Genomic DNA, 26,915 nt, shown 5'->3' on the forward strand with positions numbered 1-26,915 from the left:
GACAATTATGAAAACAGATAATGTCCTTGTTTCCATAGCTGGGAAGCGATCTGCTCAATGCATGAATGAACATGATCCACAAGAGCAGAGGAATGATTATCCATTCACCAGTCATGGAAGGAATTTTGTAAACTTGGGCTATGGATTAGACTCCACTTAGATACAATTCTTGCAGCACTACACGTTGTGTTCACAGTTATGCTGGATGCATTCTTAGATATTACATTGGTTAATGTCATCACTCATGCATATTGAATTTTTCTTCAGCCATTAAATGATTTTCACAAAGAATTTATTGTCAGAGGTTGCAAAACCGTGTTATCCAGTATTATGGGTGTCTTTCATAAATTCACATGCCTGAATCATTCCCCGTCGTCGAGACGGGCGTCCCCGGTACATAGAAAAGTAATGTCCTATAGACATACATAGAGAAAGTAGGCCTAAGGGCCTTGCCTTAGTAGCCTATCTATGTCCTTTTGTAAAAAGGACCAAATTCCAGAAGGTAGCCAATCAGCTACCACCTCCCTCTAGAACCTTCCTGTCAGGAGCCTCAGTCTCTCAGATTTTCTACCGCACGTTATGCTAGGGAGTCTCCACCTGAGTTCTCCTCAGGTTTTACTAGTTTTATCTCTTTTCCTCACAGAATTTGGATATTTCTATCAACAACCAACTATGGCTGACCAGCAGAAGAAGGGTCTCTTCAGTGCATGCTCTTCTTGTGGTAAGAAGAGGCTCCACATCGATGACAAGTATGAGACCTGTCTGTACTGTCTTTATCCTGACCATTCTCCCAAAGAGTGTAGAATTTGTAGAACGTTTTCTACAAAAACACTAAAAGACAGAGAAGGTCGACTGCTGCTCTGGTTGAACAGGCTTAAATCCAGAGACAACTTGGAGTCTTCAGAGGACGGTGAGATGGCTTCAGTTTCCTCTAAAATATCCTTGAAGAGGCCAAGGGTTGCTTCCCCTAGCCCTACAGACGTTCCTCCTAAAAAGACTACGAAAAAGTCTTCAGAGGAAACATCTACAACGTCTGACAAGGAGGTTCCTGTCTTCAGGAAGCCTGCACAGTCGTCGTCGACGGGCTCGTCGACGCTACCATCAGCGCTGAAGAAAACCGTCTCTACCGTCTATGTCTCCACATCGACGACGACGGTATCGACGACGATGGCGTCGTCAGCATTTTCTTCGACGACGACGACTACTCCATTGTCGACGGCAGGTAGGCCAGTGTCGTCGATTGTCCTCATTAAGAAGCCCTCGACGTTGATCAAAATCCCATCGTCAACGACGACATCAACGTCGACGACGAAACCAAAACCGTCGACACCTGCACCGTCGACGAAGACGCCATCGTCGACCTCCGCGCCGTCGACGAAGACATCGACGACGATAAAAACATCCTCGTCGACGAAGACACCGTCGACGAGCGCACCGTCGACGAGCACACCGTCGACGAGAGTGCCATCGACAAAGATACCGTCGACGAAATCACCATTGCCAATCGACACCCAGTCGACGACTACACCGTCGACGACACCGTCGACGACGCCACCACAAACGCTCTGGAAACAATCCGGCTTGATTTCCACACAGCCGTCGACGCTTGCATCAGCAAAGAGGAGTAAAATACCCATTACACTGGATTTAACCTCTCCAAGCAGGGTGCACAAATCACCACCAGCTTGTTTGCTACAGGGTGAGGACTCTGACGATGATCAATACGATCAGGCCACCAGTCCATCAGATCTCATAGTCAAGGGCCAAAGCACTGATGAAGAAGGCGACAACGTGATTTGTACAGAGGAGCCTGTGGATACACAGGTTCAAACGCATGTCACACCGATGGTATGCCTTCCGGTGTCAATAGTCTCAGACCTACAATTCCTGATTCAAGACTATAAACAGCGCTTCCCTGAATCGTCATCAGCCCCATCAACGGAGAAGAATCCACCTACTCCAGGGCAGACCACATCCTCAAAACCTAGACAGTCACCTTTGGTGGTCCGTCCAGAAAGGGAACAAGTTCACCATGTCCCGTCTTCTGAGGACGAGGACGAAGGACCGGAAGAAGGGGAGGTACGGGACGACCAGTCTGACCACAGGGACGATGAGGACTACATCGCTCCGTCCCCAGTCACACCTGAGCCCACTACATCAGATTCGCCGCCAGCGGATATTGGCGGTTTTCACAATTTGGTGGAGAGAGCGGCCACACGATTCCACATGACTATGGAATCTCATGAAACTGATTGTTTCTTGTACGACTTTAAAGACCCTGTCAAGAAAACCTCCAGATCAATTCCCATCATTGATCACATTTGGGAACAAGGAAAACAGCTCATGCAGACACCGGCCTCGGTCTCCGCTGTGATTCCAAGGCTAGACAAAAAGTATAAGGCACCGTCGACAGCTCCAGCATGCCTTACTGGACATCCTAAGCCAGATTCCGTGGTTACCCAAGCGGCCCAAAAGAACTCTAGGAATCCATCATCCCCTTTGTCAGCTCCACCGGACAAGGAGGGAAGGAAATTAGACGGAATTGGCAAACGATTCTCTTCTACATCGGCCATGACCGTTAAGATAGCTAATGCCATCGCGCTGCTAGGCCGTTACAACAGACAACTATGGGAGGATATTGCACCATACCTCACAGAACTGCCTGATGATCTCAAGGAGGAAGTCCAATCACTTCTTAAAGAAGGCCAAACATCGGCGTCAGAACTCATTGACTGTGCTGTAGACGTGGCAATGACCGGCTGCAGACAGCTGGCGGGAGCCGCGGTCTTGAGAAGACAAGGCTGGCTAAAAGCCACATCCTTCCGTCAAGAAGTCCAAACAAAGGTCCTCTAAATGCCATATGATGGCCAACACCTCTTGGGCGATAAGATCGACGAGGCCTTACAAACCATCAAGAAGGACACAGATACGGCACGAGCACCGGGCACATTACAATTTAAAAGCCAGTCCTTTCGAGGGAGCAGGGGCAGAGGTCAGCCCTCTTACAGAGGATCGTACCAAACCAAAACCTCTTACTCTTATAACCAAGGCCGATCGCAGTACCAACAGCGACAACAGCCACAGGGCCGTACGGAAGGTCTAACTACAGGGGAAAATCTCAGAGAAAGGCCACTGGCGGACGCCAATGACCGTTTCCTCCAGCCAGTCCCTCTACCATCTCGTTCTTTCAAACTTGGAGGAAAACTAACACACTTCCTCCACAATTGGAAATCAATAACTACAGATCGGTGGGTACTCCAATTGATCCAATTTGGACACTCACTGGAATTCAACTCAATTCCCCCAACAACTCCTCCTCACCAACTACAACACAGGCATGTACGATTACTCCTTTAAGAGGTATCTTCCATGTTGAAGAAAGGAGCGATAGAACGAGTTCCTTCAGCTCAAAAAGGGAAGGGATTCTATTCCCGCTTCTTTCTCATACTGAAGAAGGTGAAGAAATGGAGGCCCATTCTAGACCTCAGGGCACTCAATACATTCTTGAAGAGTGACTATCCAAGACTATCTTGGTGACTATCCAAGAGATCTTGAGGTCGCTGGAGGAGGGAGACTTCATGACGTCTTTAGACTTGCAAGACGCATATTACCACATCCCTATCCACAAACACCACAGGAAATTCCTCAGATTCGCAGTCGCAGGTCAGCACTACCAATTCTGCGTCCTCCCATTTGGCCTCAAATCGGCACCTCGAATTTTCACCAAGTGCCTCTCCCCTGTGGCAGATTTCCTACGTCAACATGGACACCAGGTCTTCCCTTACCTGGACGACTGGCTGGTGAAAGCACCATCTTTGACAGACGCAGCCGAGTCCTCCGACGCCTGTCTCACTCTTTTCCAGCACCTGGGTTTGACACTCAATTACCAAAAATCTGCCTTGCAACCTTCCCGAGTTCTCAACTTTCTCGGGGCAACCTTGAATACGAAATGCTCAAAGGCATTCCCATCACAAGAAAGGACATGCAAACTTATCTCGCTGGCTGCCGCAGTGACCTCGAAGGCATCCCTACGGGTGCGCACTTTCAAGTCCTTCTTAGGGATGATGTCCTCGTGTATCCTGCTTGTCCCACACTGCCGGCTCAAAATGCGCTCTCTGCAGGAGGCATTGGCCAGACAGTGGACCCAGAGCACGGGCTCTTTCGACGATCACATGGTCATCACTCAGCAGATCACGAAAGCCTTGCTACGGTGGATGTCGCCCAGGAACCTCTCGCAAGGTCTACCATTCCTGCTGCCTGCAACTCCGCACGTCATAACTACGGATGCCTCCCTCGAGGGATGGGGAGCGGTCCTTCAAGAATTGCAGATCAGCGGCAAGTGGACGGACCAGGAACGTCAGCTCCACATCAACCTACTAGAACTAAGAGCAGTCTTTCTATCCCTACAAGCCTTCCTCCCGCGCATCAGGAACTCCACAGTGCTTGTCAGAACAGACAACACCACAACAATGCATTACCGGAACAAGCAGGGAGGTACACGTTCGCTAACACTATCTCGCGAATCGCAAAAAATTTGGAACTGGCTTGTGCTCCAGAATATCACCCTAACAGCGGAGTATGTCCCAGGCAAGGACAACCTCATAGCAGACGCTCTGAGCAGACGGAGATCGCTGTCCCACGAGTGGGAACTCGAACAAACAGTGCTGGACCACATCTTTTCAGAATGGGGAAGACCACAGATAGACCTCTTTGCCACCAGGGAGAACGCCAAAGGCCGCAACTTCGCAAGTTGGCATCCCCAATCGCGGTCCCTCGGAAATGGATTTTCCATCGCCTGGCGCAACGTGTTTGCGTACGCATTTCTGCCATTTCCCCTGATCCCAAGGGTCCTTCGGAAAATGAAGACGGAACACTGCACCCTAATTCTGATTGCACCGCTCTGGCCGAGGCAGCACTGGTTCACGGACCTCCATCGCCTTTCAGTCCAACCTCCAATCCGTCTCAGCCAACATCCGTCTCTTCTCACGATGTCCAAAGGCCAAGTACTTCATCCGTGCCTGAACTCACTCAAAGGATGTCCTCGCAAAAGCAAGAGCTGATAGCACAAATAAGACCTATTCCTTGAAGTGGAAACGCTTTTGCATCTGGTGTAGGGACAAAGTTCTCCATCCATTTCAAGTTACCCCAGAGCAGTTGCTCCCATACCTCTTACAACTGGCACAATCGGGTCTGGCGCATGCTTCTATCAGAGTGCACTTGGCAGCAATCTCCCGGTTTACCAGAACTTCAAAAGGACCCTCACTCTGGTCCCACAGGTTAATAAAGCAATTCCTTAAAGGGCTCTACAGATCCTTTCCTCGTCCAAGGAAAGTTCCACCATCATGGCATCTCAACGTGGTGCTCAACCAGCTGATGAAGCACCCCTTTGAACCCATCCATAGGGCTGATATCAAATACATCTCCTGGAAAACAGCCCTCCTACTTGCTCTGACCTCAGCCAGGAGGGTCAGTGAACTACAGGCTCTTTCTATACAAAATCCTTTCATGCAATTCAAGGAAAATAGAGTGATTTTAAGAACTAATCCTCGATTTATTCCTAAGGTCCCGTCGGACTTCCACCTTAATGAACCTCTGGTCCTCCATTCATTTTTCCCAAATCCCAGCACTGCAGCGGAAAAATCCCTGCACTCTCTGGATCTGAAAAGGTGTCTCAAGTTTTACCTAGACAAAACAAAGAACTTCAGAAAAACTAATCAGCTTTTCATCGCCTTCAGTTGGCCTAGAAAAGGCATGCCACTTTCCAAACAAAGTATCTCACAATGGATATCTTCGGCAATTGCCTTTTGCCACGACAAGGCCGGACGGCCATTACAGTGCAAGGTTAGAGCTCACTCTACAAGAGTGCGCTATTCGCTGGAGTGCCGATACTGGACATTTGCAGGGCGGCGACCTGGAAATCGCCGCATACCTTCACCAGGCATTACTGCCTGGATATGGAACTGATGCAGGATGCAGCCGTGGGCCAGGCTGTGCTTCGCCACCTATTCCAGTGAGGTGAGCCTTCCTCCTTCCCACCATCCTTCACTGGTATGCACATTTATTTACTTACTTCTTGCTATTTATTGATGGTTCTTAGTCGCATGATATGTATTATATCAGACTGCTTATGATGTTCCATCAGAAATGTGCATAATGTATTGCTTGCTACTCTGATTCAGGCATGTGAATCTATGAAAGACACCCATAATACTGGATAAGAAATGCGTTACTTACCTGTAACTGCAGTTATCCAGTATTGGTGTCTTTCATAGATTCACATGCAACCCTCCCGCCTCCCCTGGAAGGTCTCACCTCTCTCTCTCTAACATGTATTACGCCTACCTAGCTTAGTGCGTACGAAAATCTGAGAGACTGGGGCTCCTGACAGGAAGGTTCTAGAGGGAGGTGGTAGCTGATTGGCTACCTTCTGGAATTTGGTCCTTTTTACAAAAGGACATAGATAGGCTACTAAGGCAAGGCCCTTAGGCCTACTTTCTCTATGTATGTCTATAGGACATTACTTTTCTATGTACCGGGGACTCCCGTCTCGACGACGGGGAATGATTCAGGCATGTGAATCTATGAAAGACACCAATACTGGATAACTGCTGTTACAGGTAAGTAACACATTTCTTCTTTCTCACAAAGAAGGGACCTATAATGTACAATCGAGCAGAACTACAATTGCAGTTTAGTACAGGCCAAAGCAAAATAGAGAGAACAAAGCAGCATTGGATTACTGCTGATAAATAAAAGAACTGTATCCTCAGTTTTAAAAAGTGGAATAAAGGCATTGATGTGCTGAAGTGCATAACGTCAATTAATATTATGTAAAAGAACTTGCAGTGGTCAGGCTTCATCTGACATAGTTGCTTCTCTGCTTCTCCAGCATATTTTGAAAATATATTACAGAGAAAGTGAAGGGTTTTATTATTGGTTCTTCAGAATAAGAAAAACTAGAGAAAATGGATATTTAATAGATACTCTTGTTCTGTGGCATTTTTCGTATTTGAAGTTTAATGTATTAGATGTATCACCAAGTCGATTAAAAGGTGAATCTAGAAGAGGTATACCACAGTTTACTCTTGTAAGTCATGCATAGCACTATCCAAATCAATAGCAGATGAATTGAAAAACTCACCAGTAAGCCTGGTCTCAGTCGATCAATAGAGGGATTAGTTAGAGCAATAATTCAGCAAGGCTTGGAGCAAGTCAGAGACAGTTCAGGTCAGGATCAAGACAGAGGCTTTTATCAGGAACAGAGCACATTGCTGAATAGCCAGTATTCCTAATGCTACTTCGAACAACTGTACGTTTTTTTCTAGATGGGAGCTGATGCTAGGTAAATTCTGATTCTGATTTGCAGAATGATTTTTTCTTTCTAGAATGCATACGATGGTTTGGCTTCTCAAAGGTCTTAGTCATCTTTTTTCTTGATCAACGGAGGTTGACATCTGGAATAGTCAATCAAAGATAGCTTTATTCGATTTTACATTAAAATCATAAAAGCAGATAGAGTAATTACATCTAATAAAACAGTAACAATTGATGTTTAAAAAGCTATATACAATACATAGTTCATGAATACCAGACACCCCTTACTCCAAGGGTGCAAAGATAAAACAACAGTCATAAAAACTCATCAGGATTTCAATCAAACCATAGTGGATCTGCATCTAATCACATATTTCAGGTACCTAGACACAGCGATAATAGTCATTTCATCAGATAAGATCAATAATTTAAATAATGCTGGTCTGCATTGTCTCAGGTTCCAAGATTTAAGGAGAGGTAGTAAGTATCTTTTCCGCCCCCACTCGTAAAATCTACAGAACAAAACAGAGTGAATGATTGATTGAGTGGAAGAATCATCACACGGACAAGTCGTTAATTGCGATGACCAATCATTTTGGGTAGGAAAAGTTAACATCCTGAAAAAACTTCCAGTTCTCAGACGGGCTAAGAGCATTCTACTATAACTTGTCTGATCGGGTGAAAAATAAAGCGGTAGCCCAGAATTTTGCAACAGGAATTGATGATAAACAACATAGGCCTTTTTTCCCTCGAGGCACCAGCGTCGATCTTCCAGATGGGCAAGGCAAACTTCTTTCAATGTCCGTCTGGAGATCGAAGACATTGTCTCAGGGGAATCATAAAAATCAAGGCGTCCGATATTCTTAAAAAATTCCTGAACATAAGAGAGCCACTGGATCTTTTTAGGGCCTTCAAGTTTGATACAATCAGCGATAATCGCCCTATTAAAAGCAGTTTCTGCTGTAGTCCAGATCTTATGCCACAACAAAATAGGACTGATTTTAATTAGATCCGAGATAAAGGACAAGGCTAATTCTTTGTGACAAACATAGGTAGAGGTGGAGCGGGGAACAGCGAGCAGGTAGCAGAGAAAACCATTTTCCTTTGTTTGAATTTCATGGCAATCTGCAACCCCCCATATACCAGCTCCGTACACAGCCGTCGATACACATTTCGCCTTATATATGTCAGTCAGGATGCGTACTGGCCTGCCCCCTAGCTTATTTGCGAATTGCTTCAGAGCACCAATTGCCCACGAAAAGGCTAGATTCCTAGTCATGATCGCTGATCTCCAGGTACCCCTCTTGTTAAAAACAATCCCAAACTAGGAAAAGGTATCGGTTAAGCCTATCTTTGATTTTTCTAAATGAATATTACAGGTAATATTTACCTTGTTCGAGGAGCACATAGTGAAGGTCTTTCCTATATTAATCCTAAGGCCCCTATCTCCCATGTATGCCGAGAAGCTGGTTAAGGCCTTCTGGAGGCCAATTTGTGTTTGGGCCATAATGACCGCGTCATCGGCATACAGAAAGATAGGGACACGTTCGCCTTCTATTTGCGGGTAGTCCACCTCTGTTTTTAATAAATGGTCTGCCACCCCATTTATATATAAATTAAAGAGAAAAGGAGCCAGGATACATCCCTGGCGGACACCTTTCTCAATTGGGAATTTGGGCGTGCATTCTCCCAGTTTTCCATAGCGGACTTTAGCCCCTGCTCCTCTATAACATCTTTCAAAAAATTAAGAATGTTAAAATCAATACCAAGATCTGCTAAGGTAGCCCACAAAATATCATGATTCAAGCAGTTGAAGGCCGAACTGAGATCTACAAAGGTCATAAATAAGTTTCCCCTCTTTGCTGCCGAGCATTTACCTATTACTAAGGCCAGGTTTAGGCCTTGTTCGACGGTACCAAGGCCTGACCTAAAGCTGTACTGGAATTTTGAAAGAACGGTTTTCTCCTCAGCCCATAGTTGAAGACGATTTAAAAGGACTCTGCCCACTACCTTCATTAGCGAGTCAAGGAGGGAGATTGGCCTATAGCATTTGGGATCGTTTCTGTCCCCCTTCTTAAAAATGGGGACTACAATAGCTTCCTGCCAGGTAGTTGGAAAACCCTTGATGTTACATCTGGAATATTGCTTAAGATAACTGATTGTGCATCATTTTTCAATTTCTTTCATTGTGACTCTTTGTATTGTCAATATAGAGTGTTTGATTACACAGACACACACACAGGTCACACTACATGCTAAACCACACTCTGATAAAATGTGACGACTATCACTAAATAACATAGTAATCCCCATTCACTTGGCTTCCCTCAGGACGAACTCACTCCTCTTCACTGTGCAGCTCGCAATGGCCATGTACGGATCTCCGAGATTCTTCTGGACCATGGGGCACCCATCCAAGCAAAAACCAAGGTGAGTATTGCCTGGCCGAAACACATTATTAGTTCCTTCTAGACAAAAAGCAAGGTACCGCCATTCAGGCAAATGTCAAAGTTCACCTAATACATATGCAAAGTATACTCCATTAAGGCACAAGCAAGGGCATGTCACAGAAAAGCAAAATTCTAGGTGTATCCCTCCAAGCAGATACCAATCTATGCCCATCTGTGTAAAAGTAAAATGCCTCTCCTCAAGACAAGCAAAACCAAAGGGAATGAGGGACAGCGTGTTGAACATTGCAAGCACTCACCCCCAGTCAACTGATCTGGGTTTAATCCATCATCATTCCTTAGCTCACCCTGCCACCCCAGTTCAGACATGGCCATGTGCAAATCAGTCTGACCCCGTGCCTCATGGGAACAGTCCAGCTCGAACTGCCAAGCTATGTCTTCCCTGGACCGGAAACAAGCATCTTGGGATCGGCTTCTGGCTAATCAGCCGTCATCAGCCAGGCTAGCTTGAATTAAGTGGCAAAGTGAGCAAGGGACACACGTCTGGGCATACCCTGCCAGCTTAGGGCGAACAAAGCAAAACCAAAGGGGAGGATGGACGGAGTGTTGAACATTGGAAGCACTCACCCCCAGTCAACTGATCTGGGTTTAATCCATAATCATTCTTTAGCTCACCCCGCCACCCCAGTTCAGACATGGCCATATGCAAATCAGTCTAACCCTGTGCCTCATGGGAACACTACAGCCCGAACTACAAGGTTAACCTTAAACTATGCCCTCAATTCATTATACGTGGTATGACAAATCTTGAACCAATCAGCAAACTCCCCTCATGGGCGGAAGAAGATCTCGCCTCTCTGTGCCAAAACCAATATTGGACCATCTATGCTGGCACACAGTTAATCATCCAGTCTAAATTCAATGAAGATGCTCAATAGTTGCTAAAACAAAGATAAATATGAGTCATAGCTGAATCCAATACAGATTTACAATCCCAGTCTAGGCTAAGATTAAGGGTCTTGTGATTGGTCTACTGCTCTTTACATAGTTTGCTTTTCTTCTCCCTCTGCTATTCTTATGCTGTCTTTCTTAACGTTTTTTGTCACTCTGTCTCTTCTGATAGTGTTATTTCCTACTTGCATCCTTGATCTTTGTATCTTTTTTTTCCTCACTTGTTCTTATCTTCCTTTGCTCTGGTACTCTCTCTTTTTTCCAGTCTTGTTATCTCTCTTTCATTTGTGCTCTCTCTTGAATTCTCCCTCTCTCCTCCTCTTTCTCTCATAAAAGGGCCACAGACCATGTCCCCATCTGCTGGTCTTTGTGGTTCCCGTAATGCCCCTTACATCTCTGTAAGTGTGTCTACTATCTTAATAAACACTCTTTCTCTGCCCCCAGAATGGCCTTTCACCCATCCACATGGCAGCTCAAGGAGACCACCTGGACTGTGTGCGCCTCCTCCTGCAGTACAACGCGGACATCGATGACATCACTCTGGACCACCTGACTCCGCTACATGTGGCAGCGCACTGTGGACATCATCGTGTTGCAAAGGTCTTACTGGACAAGGGTGCCAAGCCCAGTGCCAGGGCTCTGGTATGTATGAAGGGGCAATGCAAAGGCAGAAGGGGATAATGGTACGCCTCAGGGATCTGAGTATTCACTGAAGTAATGAAATCCTAATCCTAGTGGCAGATTTAACAAGGACTTGGGTTGCCCTTGCATCATGCAAGCTCTTAAATATCATTTACTATGCCACTCAGAGCCACCTCGATCAGCTCTGCGTTACATAGTAAATCTGGAGTAGAGCAGGGTGGCGCACGTTGCTGCCTGCGTTACTCTTCCCTGGGAAGGTGTTCCACCGGTGGAGCGTGGGTGTTCCCAGGCATCCGTTGATGGGTTTTTGGCGCATTCCCATGTTAACTAACAATAGTAAACCTGGGAATGCGTCTGCATGCTACACCATCCCAGGGGAGGCATAACAAGGAGAATAAACAAATTCTGCCTTCAACGCAGACACCTTCGCACCATTGCAAGGGTGCCTGCTTTGGGGCTTGGCAGTCACCACTGCACCAGCTCAGAGTGAGAACAAGAATGCACCATATCTTAGTAGATATGGTGCATTCCTGCCCTGTTCATTTGACGTATCGCAGCAAGTTGCCTTGCAGCGGTGCGCTGCATCACATTTAAGTAAATATGCCCCATGTGTTCTCTGAGGCCTGAGCACAGAAGGACTTACCGTAGGATAATGAAGAGAAATTCCAGCAGATCAGAACCGCCCCCGAAAGGCTGTTGGGTCTTAGGAAAAGTCAATCACTTGTTAGTGTGCACCTTTCAAAGTTCAAAGACGACCATGTGCCATGTAACTGTTTTTGCCCCAGCCCTACCAACCATTTAAAGACGGTGTTTAAGCATGGCCAGATGCTGTCAGCGTTTTCCCATCATCACAGAGTCCATCGTCTACGAGTGCGAGTCCATATCAGAAGGCAAGGATCAACATTTAATGAACGGGTTGCTGTTTGTTAGGCCATTCCCTTGCCTGGTGGCACATATTGCTGCCTCTATTGACCCTGGTATAAACCCGTCCCTTTCGTACGGTTTACTGTTTTATGTGTCTCCTGTGACGAAACGTGCTTGTTTTCTGTTTCTGAAGCCTGATTCTGTTATTCAAAAAAGTGTGTCTGCCATCTATCGGCTGACATAGAAAATGCAGTTGCACCTCTTTAAAAGTTCAAAAAAGTGTGCGTTGCCCGTAGCCGTGCGTGTAACCGTAATGTCTTTGACGTGCCTTGACGTCAGCAGTCACCGGGCCTCATCTGTATCACCTTCAGGGTTTATTTTCGCTGTTGGTTTTGGTCGTAAGCAGTGGAATTGAAAAATTAACCCCCTGAGGACATCGAGTAGGATTATCTTCAGTCACTAGACGAGTCAGAGTTTTCGACATCCACATCTTTCCAAAGGCAGGTCAATTGAGAATATTTGCCATTTCGTTTTTTTTTTTACTGATTACGTGGTTCATGAATATTTTCTACTCCATGTTCTGTTTTCTGCATAGGGTGTTTGTTGTTAAGTTTCAAAACTCGACGCTCTTCAAGTGGTTTTGAAACCTTGATTACAGCAAGCAACCACCATATCTGAGAGCAGCAGTCCTGTCCCTAAACTCAGTCAACTGTCACCACCACCTCCTCCAACAGTTGAGCTCATGCAGTGACATCTTCACCTTCCAACCCGGATGACATGCCCAACCTACAAATTGCTGCAGAGGAGTCAAAATTAAAACATAACACTCCTCCCTCCTTATAATAGTAAAAATAAAGGATAGATAACACAAAGTGCAAAAACAACAATTAAAGCAGTATTCTAAAAAAAAGTAATCTGCCTCACCAGTGCAGGATAAGGATAAAGCCAAGATAATGTATTATATTATAAAATGTCAATCATTTTCCATACATAAATAGACCACTAAAACATTGACATTGTCACAAGGAATTTTTCCTTTGTTCTTACATTACATAATCATCTTGTCACTTGGGCTTGACCGATGACCTTTTAGTTAGAGCTGCATCAAAATTTAAATCAATGAAAGAATTTTTGGGTCTTGCATCTTGGACAGTGGGATTTCTAACTTTTGCTAAATCAGATAAACACCACACATCACCCTGATCTAAAACCGCAGGATTTTTCCTTACTGCACTTATTATAAAAGGACCCATATATTCTGACTGCCCTTTCCTTGCTATCCCAGATCTTTTTTCCAGCACTTTGACTCATACCTTCCAATCACCATCCCGCACATAATTCCTAATATCGAAACGTGCTTTATACTTGATTTGAAGTCCCTGTCTACGTAGTTTCAGCTCATCATCAGACCATTTCCTCTTCTTCAACCAGACCGGATTTAGTTTGCAATGAGGCCTCCTGCCCCTCAATGCAGCAGATGGTGAAATCAATGTCACATCTTTAGGTATAGCTCAAATGCCCACCAAGTCTCCCTTAAAGCATCTTTCAAGGAAGATTAGTTCAAAGAGCACTCTGCACAACTTTTTACCAATCTATTCTTGCTCTCCGCCAAGCAGATTGCTTGAGGCGAATAAAGAACTGTTTTGAGATGTATAATAGAGAGCTCTCTCAGGAAATCAGACATCTGCAGGGATACAAATTGCACCCTATTGTCTGTGATTAGACTCTTTGGTATGCCTTCTCTTAATAATTCCTATTTAAGGAGCCATATAACTGTTTTAGTATTCACTATAGACACACATTTTGTGACCACCCATTTGGATGTATAATCCACCAAATGTATTACAAAGCGTTGATCAAGGTTTGATAAATCAAAAGGACTAGCAAAGTCCAATGCTAGTTTGGTCCATGGCTCTTCCTGGATCTCCAACGGGGACTAAAAAATAGTTTGGGTCTTTTTAGACTTGTTGTTGTTGGCACAATGCCAACAAACCTTGACAACCACGTCCAACTCATGGTCCATTTTTGGCCACCAATATAATACACGCAATCTCGCCTTGGTTTTACTCCTGCCCAAGTGCCCTTCATGAGCTAGATTAATTAGCTTTTCCGTCAAGACACATGGGAGTACAACTCGTTTTCCTCTAAATCTCTTCCCTTCCACAATACTTAGCTCATCTTCAATAGAAAAAAAACCCTAATGCTGATGGTATCTCTTTCTTGTCTGGCAACCCCTTCACAATGAACTCCTTAAGCACTTCCATGTCAGGATTCATTGAGACCTCGTCACACTCATTTTGCTTTCACGCCCGGTTCACATACCCAGTTCACCAACCCCATTTCGCAATTACTCACACCATTACTGGTTGGCATTCTTGATCAGCAATCGTCGGCACTGTTTCTAGAACCTGGTACATACATACTCAACTGTAAAATTATAATTAGACAGACCTCTGTCCTCCTCCTGATCCTGGGAGAAAAATTTCTCTTAGTCCCTGCACATGAAAATCTGATTGAGAGGCCTATGGTCAGACCTTACTGTGAAAGGTATTCCCAACAAAAAAAAATTTGAAGTGAAGGATGGGCCAATGCACAGCTAATGCCTCTTGTTCAATGATTGAATAGTGTTCTTCTGCCCCTTTCAATAAACGAGAGGCAAAAGCCCCCACCTTAATCTCACCAGTGTCCACCTGAGCCAGAACAGCGCCGTGACCCCCAATACTGTGGATAGAATTGTCTTCTTGCTTGAGTCAAAATGCCCCAGGGCTGGCAATTTTGCAATAGAATCCTTAATGATGCCAAAAGCTTGATCACAGTTTACTTTCACTGACGGCCCTTCTTAAACTCCTCAATGGCTTGGAAATACTGGAATACTTCAAGATGAATTTCAAACAAAACTCTGCCAATCCAAGGAACAAATTCACATTATCTCTGTTCTCCGGTCTAGGGGCTTGCACAGTGTTCCTTGCTAAATCAGTCATAGGACTCATCCTGTCCCTAGAGATAGTATGACCTAAATACGTTACTGTCAGCAACCTGAACTTACACTTTCAGGTATTGTACAACCAAACCTGCCTCCTAGAGACACCCCAATACTTTCCACAAAATCTCATCATGTTCTTGCACATCGATCGATACCATAGACCAATATGTCATCTTGGAAAAAAACACCTTGCCGAGAACCTCTAACACCTTCTTGACCATCTGGAGGCATGCAGCTGCAAAAGCAAGTCCAACTGGCATGCAGATGAAGCAGAATGCTCCTAGAGGAGTCACAAAGGAGGTCACGTGCCTGCAATATGGATGGAGCATGAACTGATGACGAGCCGAGGATGAATCCATAACACTGAAAATCTTTGCATTCTTAATCAGTGCCATTGTCTCCAAGATGTTTGGCAAAGATTGTCTGTCAACCCAGATATATCTATTGAACCCTCTTAAGCAACACACATGCAGATCGCTTTACCGCCATCCTTGGGTGCTAAAACTATTGGGGCCATCCACTCCAAACACTATCTCTTCAATCATACCTTTTTTTCTGTTTCATAAGTTCATGTTCGAGTGGGGCTAAAATCGTATGGGGACCCTTTCTATCTTTGGACACAAATGGTACAGCACCACTTTTTAACACAATCTTGTGCTGAGAATTCCTCAATGTACCCAAATAGTTACAAAATACTTTGGGAAATTCAGAGCGTATTCCATCAGAAGACACTTATTCCACCATTACCAACACTTTCTGCTTGGCATTGGGGTCAAGGGTTATCCCCATGTCCCTCTGCTGTTTCCAACTCAAGAGGTTATCTCGTCTTCTGTCCGCATAAACCTTACTCACAGTTTCACGATTTTCAAATTGAAACCTCATTACAGAATATCCTAACACATCTATTTTCTTTCCACCATACCCAGCAGGATTTATGTAAGGATCTTGCATGGTTAATTCTTCCTTGCCAAATATCAAGTCCCAATTCTTATCACCCATCATGGTGTATAGGGATCCCAATTCAGCAAGTACTGATATTATTTAACCATCAACCACAATTTGACACTCCAGCATCTCAATGGGATCTGCATCAACCATCTCATCACTTCCCACACTGAACACAAATGTTCCTTCCTCTTCTTCCACACTGTTTACACTCTGCTTGGTACCTCTGCAAACATGGGCGTAATTATCACTTTTTTGCACATTTTTTACAAGATGCAAACCTAGCAAATCATGCCGATGCCCCTCACTTCTACACGAAAACATTTCACCACCCCACTTCTAGAATCATCTTGAAATTGTTTCTTCTTCATCCCAAAATCCTTGTTTTTGACTTTCACATTCCTGTCAAAGCCCTTTTCAGAACGAGTAGACCCTCTCACCTCCCTGACTGTTGTTTCCATACCAGTAGAGTCACCTTTCCCTTTGTCATCACGTATCTCATGCACCCACATGCTTGTGTTCGTAATCGCTTCAATCATAGTTATAGCATCCTTCAAACTAGGATTCTTTGACAGCAGTTTTTCTTGACTTTAGGATTGTTAGTACACCTAACAATCTGATCCCTCACCAATGACTCAGACAAATGGTTGAAATCACAGGTGCGAGCCAAAGTTATCAAAGCCACCACATACCTACCAATCTTCTTATGCTTCCCCTGCACCCTCATGAAGAACTTGTGCCCTTCCAACACTACATTCACATGTAACCCAAAATGTCTTTCCAGCATCATTATTGACACGTCATAAACATTGTCTGGCTGTCCTTCACCCTCTCCTATGCCTATCTCATCGAGACTTCCATAAACATTTCTGCCTTCAATTACTAAATTATGTAAAAGGATAGACTATTTCCAGACTGCCGAAAACGTCTCCCCCCCATATCAATGAGGTACGAATCAAAAATGTGTTTCCATCTCTTACAAGGTAGAATAGGGTTACCCTTATCGAAAAGAAAATGAGGGAGTTCAGACATGTGAGTACTCTACATCGTGATACCCTGACCGTGCATTGAGTACAACACACATCAAAGTGTGAACTCTTAATACTCAACCACACCGCAAAGGGTTTGACAGTACCCCAAAATATTTAGCGACAATTAAATAAAGCAAATGTAGATGATATAGTAAAACACCCAAAAACAAAATACGTTTAGTGTCTGATATGTTCGGCCTCCCAGTATGCCTGTCACCATGTTAAAATGTCAGCCAACGGTAAAGACACCAACATTTCAGGTGTGCCCATCACAGCGTTTGAAGAATTAATCATACAGTGCCCGTTACAATGTCTGTCAACAGTAAAAGCACCAAATTCTAGGTATGCCCGTCACCGTGTTAGAAGAAGTTATCCCGCAATGTCATTGTCTATTCCCTCCAAGGTGTGCACAGATCAAGGATAAATACAATTCCACAAATGAGTTCCTTAAAATTAGTTGAGCAGGCACCCACAAGATGACTGCCCCTCCTTCCTCCCGCACTGACAATTCAAACAAAATAATATATGCGTCAGCACAAGAATCTGTAACGTAATGCACTTTAAGGTAATTCTACACTAAAGATGGCTGCCTTAACTTAGCGCAGCGTCACTTTCCAACAGCCGCGGTCGGTAGTGGGATGACCAGCAGGGCGGTGACGTGGGGAGGGGGAGGGGCAGGGTGGGGGGTAGTAATGTATGTATTACGGAGTTTTACAGGTAAGTAAACATAAAAATAAATAAAAGCGAATTTCGTGGTGTGCACTGCATCACCAAATGCGATGCAGTGCACGCAGCGAAATTCGTTTTGTTTATTTATGTGTTTACTTACCTGTAAAACTCCGTAATCCATACATTACAACCCCCCACCCTGCCCCTCCACCTCCCCACGTCACCGCCCTGCAGGTCATCCCACTACCGACCGCAGCTGCTTTCCGAGAGAAGTGGAGCTTCAAGATCATAGAGAAGCCTATGAACATAGAACTAACCCAGTTCATTAAAGATAAAAAGTCAAGTCAAGAAAGCTTTATTCGACTATGCAAGTCATAAAAGCATTGCAATTGATAAAAATAGAACAATGATTACAAAAATGTAAGATCTGAATTAAACAATTGTGCAAATAAGTAATCAGGAGCGTCATTATATTACACATAAGATAATAAAAACAAGATTAAAAAACGACACATTGTTCAAATAAGACACATAAAACAATCATTAGCCCACCGTCAGGGGTAGAAGAGCCCGCAGGGCCACGTGAGCTCAATCCTACACACTAATGGGACATGTCGTCCTGCGCTTTATCCTTTGTTGATTTGTTTAGAACGTATAATCCACATCCACCTCAAAAATCTTGCCACTGGAATTGCATACCTGGGAGATGGATCTGTACAAAGGATACGCAGGGCTACAACATGCGATCTTGTGCCCAGGTTCTTACATAGCTGAACCAACCAAACCTTCCGTGAACTAACGTGCGCTGGGCAAACAAAAAACACATGTGCAAATGATTCTACCTGTGTAGTGCATAAGTGACATCTGTTATCCCTAATAACGGACCATTTAGATGTAAAACACTTCAATGGGAGAGATCCAGATCTAAACTGAAAATAAAGTTTGCGATCCAGAGGCTTCTCGATAATATCCCAATACGTCTCAAGGCCTGGACATGGCTTAGACTGAAGAAAAAGCCCTGAAAGAGAAGTCATATCATGGCGCCTAAACTCATCATGCATCACCATTTCCCAATAAACTTCTTTAAGACAATTTTTGTGTTCGGAACGTTTCGGTGGAGGGTGAATCCCACAGGTGTTGCAGTCCCTATTTATTTAGCAAACTTCTCAGTTCACGCAGCCGACTCATTTTATGGGAATGGTCCATGTTTACAATATCCCTTAGGCCCTGTGTGAACATGGCCAGTTCCTTTGTGCACCAGATTCTACACCAGAATAGTATTGGGCGTAGTCTGGCCTGGTCCTTCAGGGCTTTTCTTCCTAAATCGTTCATTAAAGGGAGCGTGGGTGTACTTTGTGGCATGCTAGTACTTGCGCGGAGGAACACGTTCTCTGCTATTGTAAGCTACGCCAAGTTTCCAAAACCCCCAGCTCAGCCCCATAGAGAACCGAGCTCACCACTTTGGTGTTGTAAATTTGGAGCACCGGACTTAGGGGTTTTGTAAAAGAAGTTTTAAATTATTTCCTAAGGGTTCCAGCTGTCGTGGCTTCAATGTGTGGCTTCCACCTCGTTTCCTTTTGCTGTTTGATTCCAAGATAAATAAAAGCATCAACCTGCTCAAGGTGTAGCCCACCCATCATCATTCTCCCTCGATCTATGCTGATTAAATGCCATAAACTTGGTCTTAGCGGAATTGATTATAAGACCCCTCAGATGACAAAACTCTTCAAAACGCTGGAGGGCACTCTGCAATCCTTCTAGTGTTTTTGAGATTATCAGCGTGTCGTCCGCGAACATTAAAATGGGGATTTTTTTACCAGCTATGACAGGGGCATCAGTGTTAATAGCATCAAGAAAGTTTGCAACTCCATTTATAAAAAGGGAGAACAATGTTGGAGCCAGCACACACCCTTTCGCACAGGAAAAGGATCGGTCTTGTTACCCAGCGTATCTACACAAAATTATCCTTGTGAAGATAGACAATTAGGGAAAGTAAATCCAGTGGCATCCCCAGCTCCTTCAGGACCTCCCACAACTTATTTCTTTAGACCAGTTCATTGTTTCTTGAGACCAGGTTAAAGATAGCAATCTCCTTGATGGCTCTAAATACGGATTCAGAAGTCAACATAGCACTGAGTTGGCCCTGATTAATGTGTTGGAGGAAATAAGAGCGGTCCTGGACAAAGGCGGGAAGACTGCCTTGATCCTGTTGTACCTCTCGGCGGCCTTTAATTCGGTTGATCATGACCTTCTCCTTGATTGACTCTTTGCCCTAGGCATTAGGGGCAGGGCACTGGAATTACTGAAGTCTTTTCTCAAGGGTAGGGAGCAACTGGTGGAGCTTGGTGGGTTCAGGTCCTCCTTGTTTTCTTTTCCCTGCGGGGTGCTGCAGGGCTCCTCTCTGAGTCCAACCATTTTTTAATCTTTATGTCACCCTGCTCTACTCACTTATAAAGTCATTCGGATTTACGGTGGTGTCATATGCCGACAACACGCACATCGTGGCATCCTTTGCTGGTGACCCAAAGGACATAGCTTCTAGATTTCATGCTGGAAGTTGGGAAATGGATGTCCAAAAACTGTCTTCACCGCTTCCTGCTTTTTTATGATCAAAACTCTCAGGAAAGTGCTACCTTTTATTCCTTTGGAGCTTCTGAAAGCTGTGGTTTCGGCATTCATTCTGTCAAAGAGAGATTATTGTAGAGGTCTCTTTCTTAATATTCAATCAAGATTCTTAAACAAATTGCAGGTCCTCCAAAATGCAGCAGCACATCTGCTGCTCGCCATCCCAAAACATCAATCGGTGGCTTATGCATTGCCAATACTTGACTGGCTGCCAGCTAAAAGGCGTGTTGCATTGAAGTCCCTTTGTATAGCCTTGAATGCTTTACATGGGCTGGGTCCCGATTATTTTACTCGCAGATTCATGTGGTATATCCCAGAAAGGCAGCTTCGCTCGACCTCATGTTTTAATCTTGTAATCTTGTAATCCCAAGGGCAAAAACTGCCTCCTGGGGGGAAGAAGTTTCATGGCAGACACAGTAAGCCTGTGGAATTCTTTACCTCTAGCCATTAAGAAAGAAAGCAATCTTCTCGCTTTTTGCAAACTTCTAAAAACCTGGCTGTTTAATAATTAGCTTGAGGTCACTAATTGAGCCTTTCCACTTCCGAGTAGCCTCATTTTTTTCAGATCCGCCATGCCTAGACGCCCTCGGGTATTGGTGCACGGTACAAATTAAAATTTCCTTTAATTTAATTTCATTGTTCCTAGATCATGTTGTGCGTCATCTAGTTTCCCGAGGAAGTAGAGCTTGTTCCCAGAAGGTCCTGTGCTTCACTTTGCTTTAGTCACCATGTAGATTGCAGTTTTGGAACCGTTGCCTCACCAAACGTGTTGCCCAACATCTAGGAACATGACATCATCATTTGCAGCTTCTCTCTGTTGAAGTTGGAGCTCAGGGAGAATGCGTCACAGCCACTCTCACTTCCATTTGACCTACCTTCTGACCAACGATAAGCTCTTGACTTAGCTGCCTTACAGTCAATCTTCTCCTCACCGTATAGAGGATGCCACACCACAGGTACCGGCTCCTTATTTCTATCTCCAGGTTCCTTCTGAAGGTTTAATTGCAACCACACTCGTAATATATATCGAAATGTGTGGGTACAGTTCTGATGTAGGGTTGATGGTTCTCCTCGTCACCTTTATTAAGTTACAGCAATCAACCACAAACCCTCAGAGCAGCAGTTCTCTCCCTCAGCTGTCACCAACAGCTGAGCTTGTGAAGTGACATCTTCACATTCCAACGCTGATGACATGCCCAACCTTCTACACACTGCTGACATATTAGTGTTCCTACTCTGATGACTCGCCCAGCCTTCTACACATTGCTGCAGAGGAGTCAAAGTAAGACATAACAGGTATGTATATATATATTTAAATATAATCTGGGACTTCAGTATACAGACAGCAGCAATGAGGGAACTGTTTTTTGTCTTAGAACTATAACAGCATCACCGGTGGAGACTGTCTGAATGTTAAGCAGCAGGCAGTGCTTTAAATGGGAAAAAATATGTGCAGGTACTCATTAAAATGAGCCAGAGGTGTGATGAGTGGTCAGGGCAAAGGGCATGAGTTGATGATACTTTATGACTTCTATACCAGTTACAACATATACCAAAACACATGAAAAATGCGATTCTATAAACAAAACAGGTTAACTTTTCACACAAAATGAAAGCCAAACGCGGTGATATGTTAACATTTCCCTGTTTTGTAATATTTGCCGGTTCAATACTGTTATTTGTTGTTGTTTGGCACATACTATGTATTCGTGCGCGCACACAGAAAGAAAGAAGCAGACCATGCACACACAAATTATTCCACACATTACTTTAAAATACCTCCCGAGAGTGTCCCGATTATCTCTAGCTTGTCTCTTACACAAAAACACGCAGGGAAACACACAGTCATAAGCAGACACTCACAAAAAAGACATTTTAGACTCTTTACCTCATATGGCTTTCTTAATTGCCGCTGGCACTGGACTGCCTCATTCCTGTGTTTGCACAAATGCACACAATAGTGTAAATGTGAGTGACAGCACAGATATAAATGGTCCCTTCTCTGTCAAACACAGGGTGATGGTGAACACCCAGACAATATGCAAACGAGCCCACCCTGGAAAGTTTAGCGGCAGCTCAGCTCAGCTCAGGTTAATAGATGCGCCTTGGCTGTCAGAGACGGGTTCCACTCTGACAGCCTAGTGCTCACCAGCACTAGCAGCCATGAGTCTACCTTTCATGAGTACCGGAACTCTCCTTGGCAGAGAGAAGTGCTGGTACTCAGAGTGATACGGTGCCTATACCAAAGGTGTCAGTAATGGAGCAGTGACGAAAAACATATTTGGTAACCACTGTAATCTCTATCCATCTTCATGAACAAAACTCTAGTATTACGGAAGATGCAGTAGTAATACTTGAAGCCATTCCAGTAATAGCACACATCTCGTAATTGTATAACCGACACTACTCTTTTCGCCATAATTTGATTTAAGCCTGCAAAAATCGGCACAAGTAGGGCTTTAGTGCAAACAGAAATTGAAACGGACATTGAAATGCCCTTAACTCTATAGACAGAACACTAATCAATTTCTCAACAGTAACTGTAACAAGCATTTACAATGCAATGGTCTCGGCATTATTAAAGGGAGAGCTATTGGCATTGCACTCCTCCTGTCTTCCCTCTTCTCTCCTCCCTTACTCCCTCACCTTAGTCCTCACTTGTCCCTCTCTCTCAGTCTGTTTCAGTGCTCCGAATGAAGTCTCCCACGTTCGCTCCATCTGTCGCTGTCATTAGAGTGCCGGCCTTATGATCGTATTTATGTGGCGCTGCCGCCAGACACATACAAAAACACACACACACTTCTTACACCCAGAAAAACACAAACAGGGCAACAGAGTGCGAAACACAAAACGAGAAACGTGAGGGAAGTAGCAACAAAGACAGGCAAATAGTGGCTTTTTTCTCTGTTATTGCGAAAGAAAAACTAGTAATGCATAAAAGTCATACACACAGATAAAGCAGGGCTCGCATGGCATCAACATAGGAATTACACAGTAAAAGGTAAAGGAACACTGCTTAATCTTACCCTAGCAAGCACCGCACGCTAGCATGAGGGAACAGGGTGACAGAAACGATGTATATTCAGGGCTTAGCATTGGAGAGACAGGGCACTGCATGGATAGAAAGTAGGTGTCTGAGTTTATTCTTAAAAGCATGATGACAAGAAGAGCAGAAACAATGTATTCAGTTTCTCTCGTTTGGCCATGTCAGAATTTTGCAAGCTGCTGCTGCAGGGTGTGAGCACCTTGAAGAGCATGGTCGAGCAGCTCAGTTCAGCGCCCAGGCGGGGGCCCCATAGATGCAGGGGCCCCAGAGATTAAATACAGACGGCTCGACACCCTGCCGTGGTACACCCCGAGAAAGCCTGCCAAGGACAGCTTCCATTCGGGTCACAGTGTTGAAGGCTCATCTGTTGCTTACTGTGACATAGGGCAGGCAAGCAAGCTGCGCCCCGGAGAATGAATGGACTCTGGCGGAGCCAGAGGATGCAGCCACCCTGCTTCCTATATATCAACTGCCCTCTCCTAGACTCCGGAAACGTCTAAGAACTAAGACACACACTAGTCTTGCCTGCAGCGTAAGTGTTTGCATCAGCCAAGCATGTGCCTCTTCCAAACTAATCATGCCACTACTTGTGTGATTACACGCTGTAGTTCAGCACTTACCAGAATGGACTCCAGGACTTTGCCATTCAGAGGCCGGATACTTGAAGCAGCAGCGTTGGAACTCTTCAGTGTCTACACTTTTGCTTCCTGGGTCTCGCGCTGCATGTATGATGTACACCGGTGTCTCCATGACGCATTAACGTTACAGCACGGAGTGGCAGAACATTAAGATGGCTGCTAGTTTAGACCCATCAATTTGGAGGTGGCGTAGCGGCTACGTGGCTGACTTTTAAACTGGAGCACCGGGTTTGAATCTCTGCAGGATGCTCAACACTTTGTGTGAATGCAAGGAAGAACAAATAAATAAAGATCAATTATGGTGTGCCACGCTTTATAACAAAACTGAGAAAATAAGTACAAAACACGGGCATTTATTGTGTACTAACCGGGTGCAAGTCAAGCACAGTGTGCCGCACTTTATAACAAAACTGAGAAAATAAGTGCAAAACAACTGCATTTATTATGTATTAACCGGGTTCAAGTCTCTGCGGGATGATCAACATCGCGTGTGATTGCTGTGCCGCGCTTGGAGCACAAATAAACGTACAATTAACACTATAATAAAAAAAGCTGGTATCACACAGCAAAGAACAAACAGAAAACCTGTTTTTATACTCCGTCTCCGGCCAGCCTGTCATACCCTGAACAAAAGGGCCCGCATCGCTGCCATCACTGCACGCCAGCCCCGGGGATGGGGGAGGCGGAAGGGGGCAGGAGAAGCATTCCCTAGGTGCAATGCAGGGGCCGGGGAGGATCCAGGGGCCAGCGGCCGCTCGCTCTTCGGAGGAAAGGACGGCTGCTTCTGTCGTCAGCCCCGGCAAGGGGTGACGGCCTCTGCTTCGGTCTCCCGGTGTCCAAATAAATGAATAAACAGCCAGTCAAGTACGGCGAGGGGGGGACCTGGTAGTGAAAGGGTGGGAGAAAAAACAAGCATGCTGCCTTCCGTGAAGCCGGCCAGGAAGAGAGCAGTCATCGGCGCACGGCGGAAAAGCTGGCGCCGTGTGCGTACGCGCGACTGAATCCGCGCGTGGCCAGCTCGTGTCGCTCCTCTCCCATTGAAAATGCTGGGCACGTGCCCGGCTCTTGTCTCCTTTGCCGGCTGAAACGATTACAATAGTTCTCTGCCGAGAACGCGCTTCGCGCGTCTCTAGGCCGAGACCTAAAAACGCTTAATGTAACTTGTGTTAACAATGCAGACACTGTTTACATTTAACACTATACTTTATTTTGCTTTTTCCAGGTATTGCCTGTCTGTAGCTTTTTTTCCATGCAATATATGATGCTTATGTAGAGCTTACTGTGAACTAAATTGATTCTAGGTGTGTGTATGAGTACTGGACGTGAGTGGATGTATATGAATTGACCCAATTGAGAGCTCCGGAGTTGAGGCTGAAGGCACTTTGAGTTTTCCATAGTGTCTGTCAGTGAGTTATAACGATGTTCAGACTACAAGCATGCACAATCCTTGGTCTCTGCACAATGCATAGAGCGATGGTCACATATATGCCAACGTTAATTGATTCTGTGTGGGAAGGTGTATGAAAGATACACAGTTGCTGAAATATGAACATTGTCAAAGGAAAAGAAAATGCAGCGCTTACAGATGTAGGTGTGAGTTGTGTGTGTGGAGCAGCTGGTTAAGCGGATAGAGTGAAAAGACAGTGGTGAAGAGTAAAGAGATGATGGCTAAGGTATGAAAATGGAGGATTTCAGAAGAAAGTGAGGACAAAAGGGATGCTATCATCTAATGGAGTGAGAAACTCCAGAGGAAAGTGATGTGTTCAGGAGGGACACTCTGAAAACCACTAACCCCATACAAAGACCTTAGCAATGTTTAATTTACCATTATATGTTTTCATCATTGGAGCATTTTTAATTCTAAGTAGTCATAATCATTGTGCTTAGTCATTTTTTTGATACTGCTAACAAGCTTTGGCAAAGCTAACTGATCTGGCTTGTTTTACACATTTGTCCATTATTGTGCTATACCTGGTTGCCATAAAAGAAAAGTCACAGAGAGGCATCTAAATACAGGTCAGTGGGCATATTGTGTGAAGCAGCATATGGGGGAGCGCAAGACCTCCCTGAACCTTTATTTAATTGCAAAACAGAGTATATTACCATAGGCGCTTTCTTATTCCAAACAAAACTTCTGAAAATATTGCTGATTTTTATCGGTACATTGGAAAAAAGGAATAAAAGTAAGGGTAAAATGGACATCTTGATGAGTGCAGCCCTTCCGATCCCTGTCAGGGGAAGAAGTGACCATCTTTCCAGTAACCTGTTGATTTTCCACAGCATTACCATTTAATTCAGCTGAAATAACTACGGTAAATTGTTAGTAACATATATTCCTAAGTACCGTATTGAACTTTGCGAACTCTCCTGCTGCAGTAAGGAATCTGGAAGATCTGCAGCCAATGTATTAAAGAGCAATAATTCTGTTTTATTTTGATTAATCCTATATCCACCAATACTTGTGAATTCCTTAATTATATTCAAAATAAATTGTTACACATTGAAATAAATTGGGGGAACCAACATTTACATTAGCTAAAAAACAGGGCCTCCCTATTGAATAAAATCTAACACCTTCTCTCTTGTTTGATTACATGAAAAAAGTCTATTACCTGTATTAAAAAATGTGTATACTCTGCCTTAAGACGTTTGGAAACTAACCGACTCTGGTCCTTATGAATTAGCAGTCGACCAGCAGGCATGATCAGGGTATCCCTTACTTTCATCAATAGCTTGTAATCTACGTTGAGGATGCTGGTTGGTTGATAGGAGTTCACGTTCATAGCATTTTAATCTTTT

The 26,915-nt window shown here is 44.5% G+C and overlaps 1 protein-coding gene across 3 annotated transcripts in view; it reads left to right on the plus strand.

Moving 5' to 3' along the window:
* Positions 1-26,915, plus strand: part of ANK1 (ankyrin 1) — a 1,318,767-nt gene that overhangs the window by 437,667 nt on the left and 854,185 nt on the right. For all 3 annotated transcript variants that reach the window (XM_078666235.1, XM_078666236.1, XM_078666234.1), the window contains 2 exons: positions 9,646-9,744; positions 11,118-11,315. In XM_078666235.1, coding sequence (XP_078522361.1) covers positions 9,646-9,744; positions 11,118-11,315 — 297 coding nt within the window. The remainder of the gene's footprint in view (positions 1-9,645; positions 9,745-11,117; positions 11,316-26,915) is intronic.

Source organism: Lissotriton helveticus, chromosome 11 (assembly GCF_964261635.1).
Source record: "Lissotriton helveticus chromosome 11, aLisHel1.1, whole genome shotgun sequence".
NCBI lineage: Eukaryota > Metazoa > Chordata > Amphibia > Caudata > Salamandridae > Lissotriton > Lissotriton helveticus.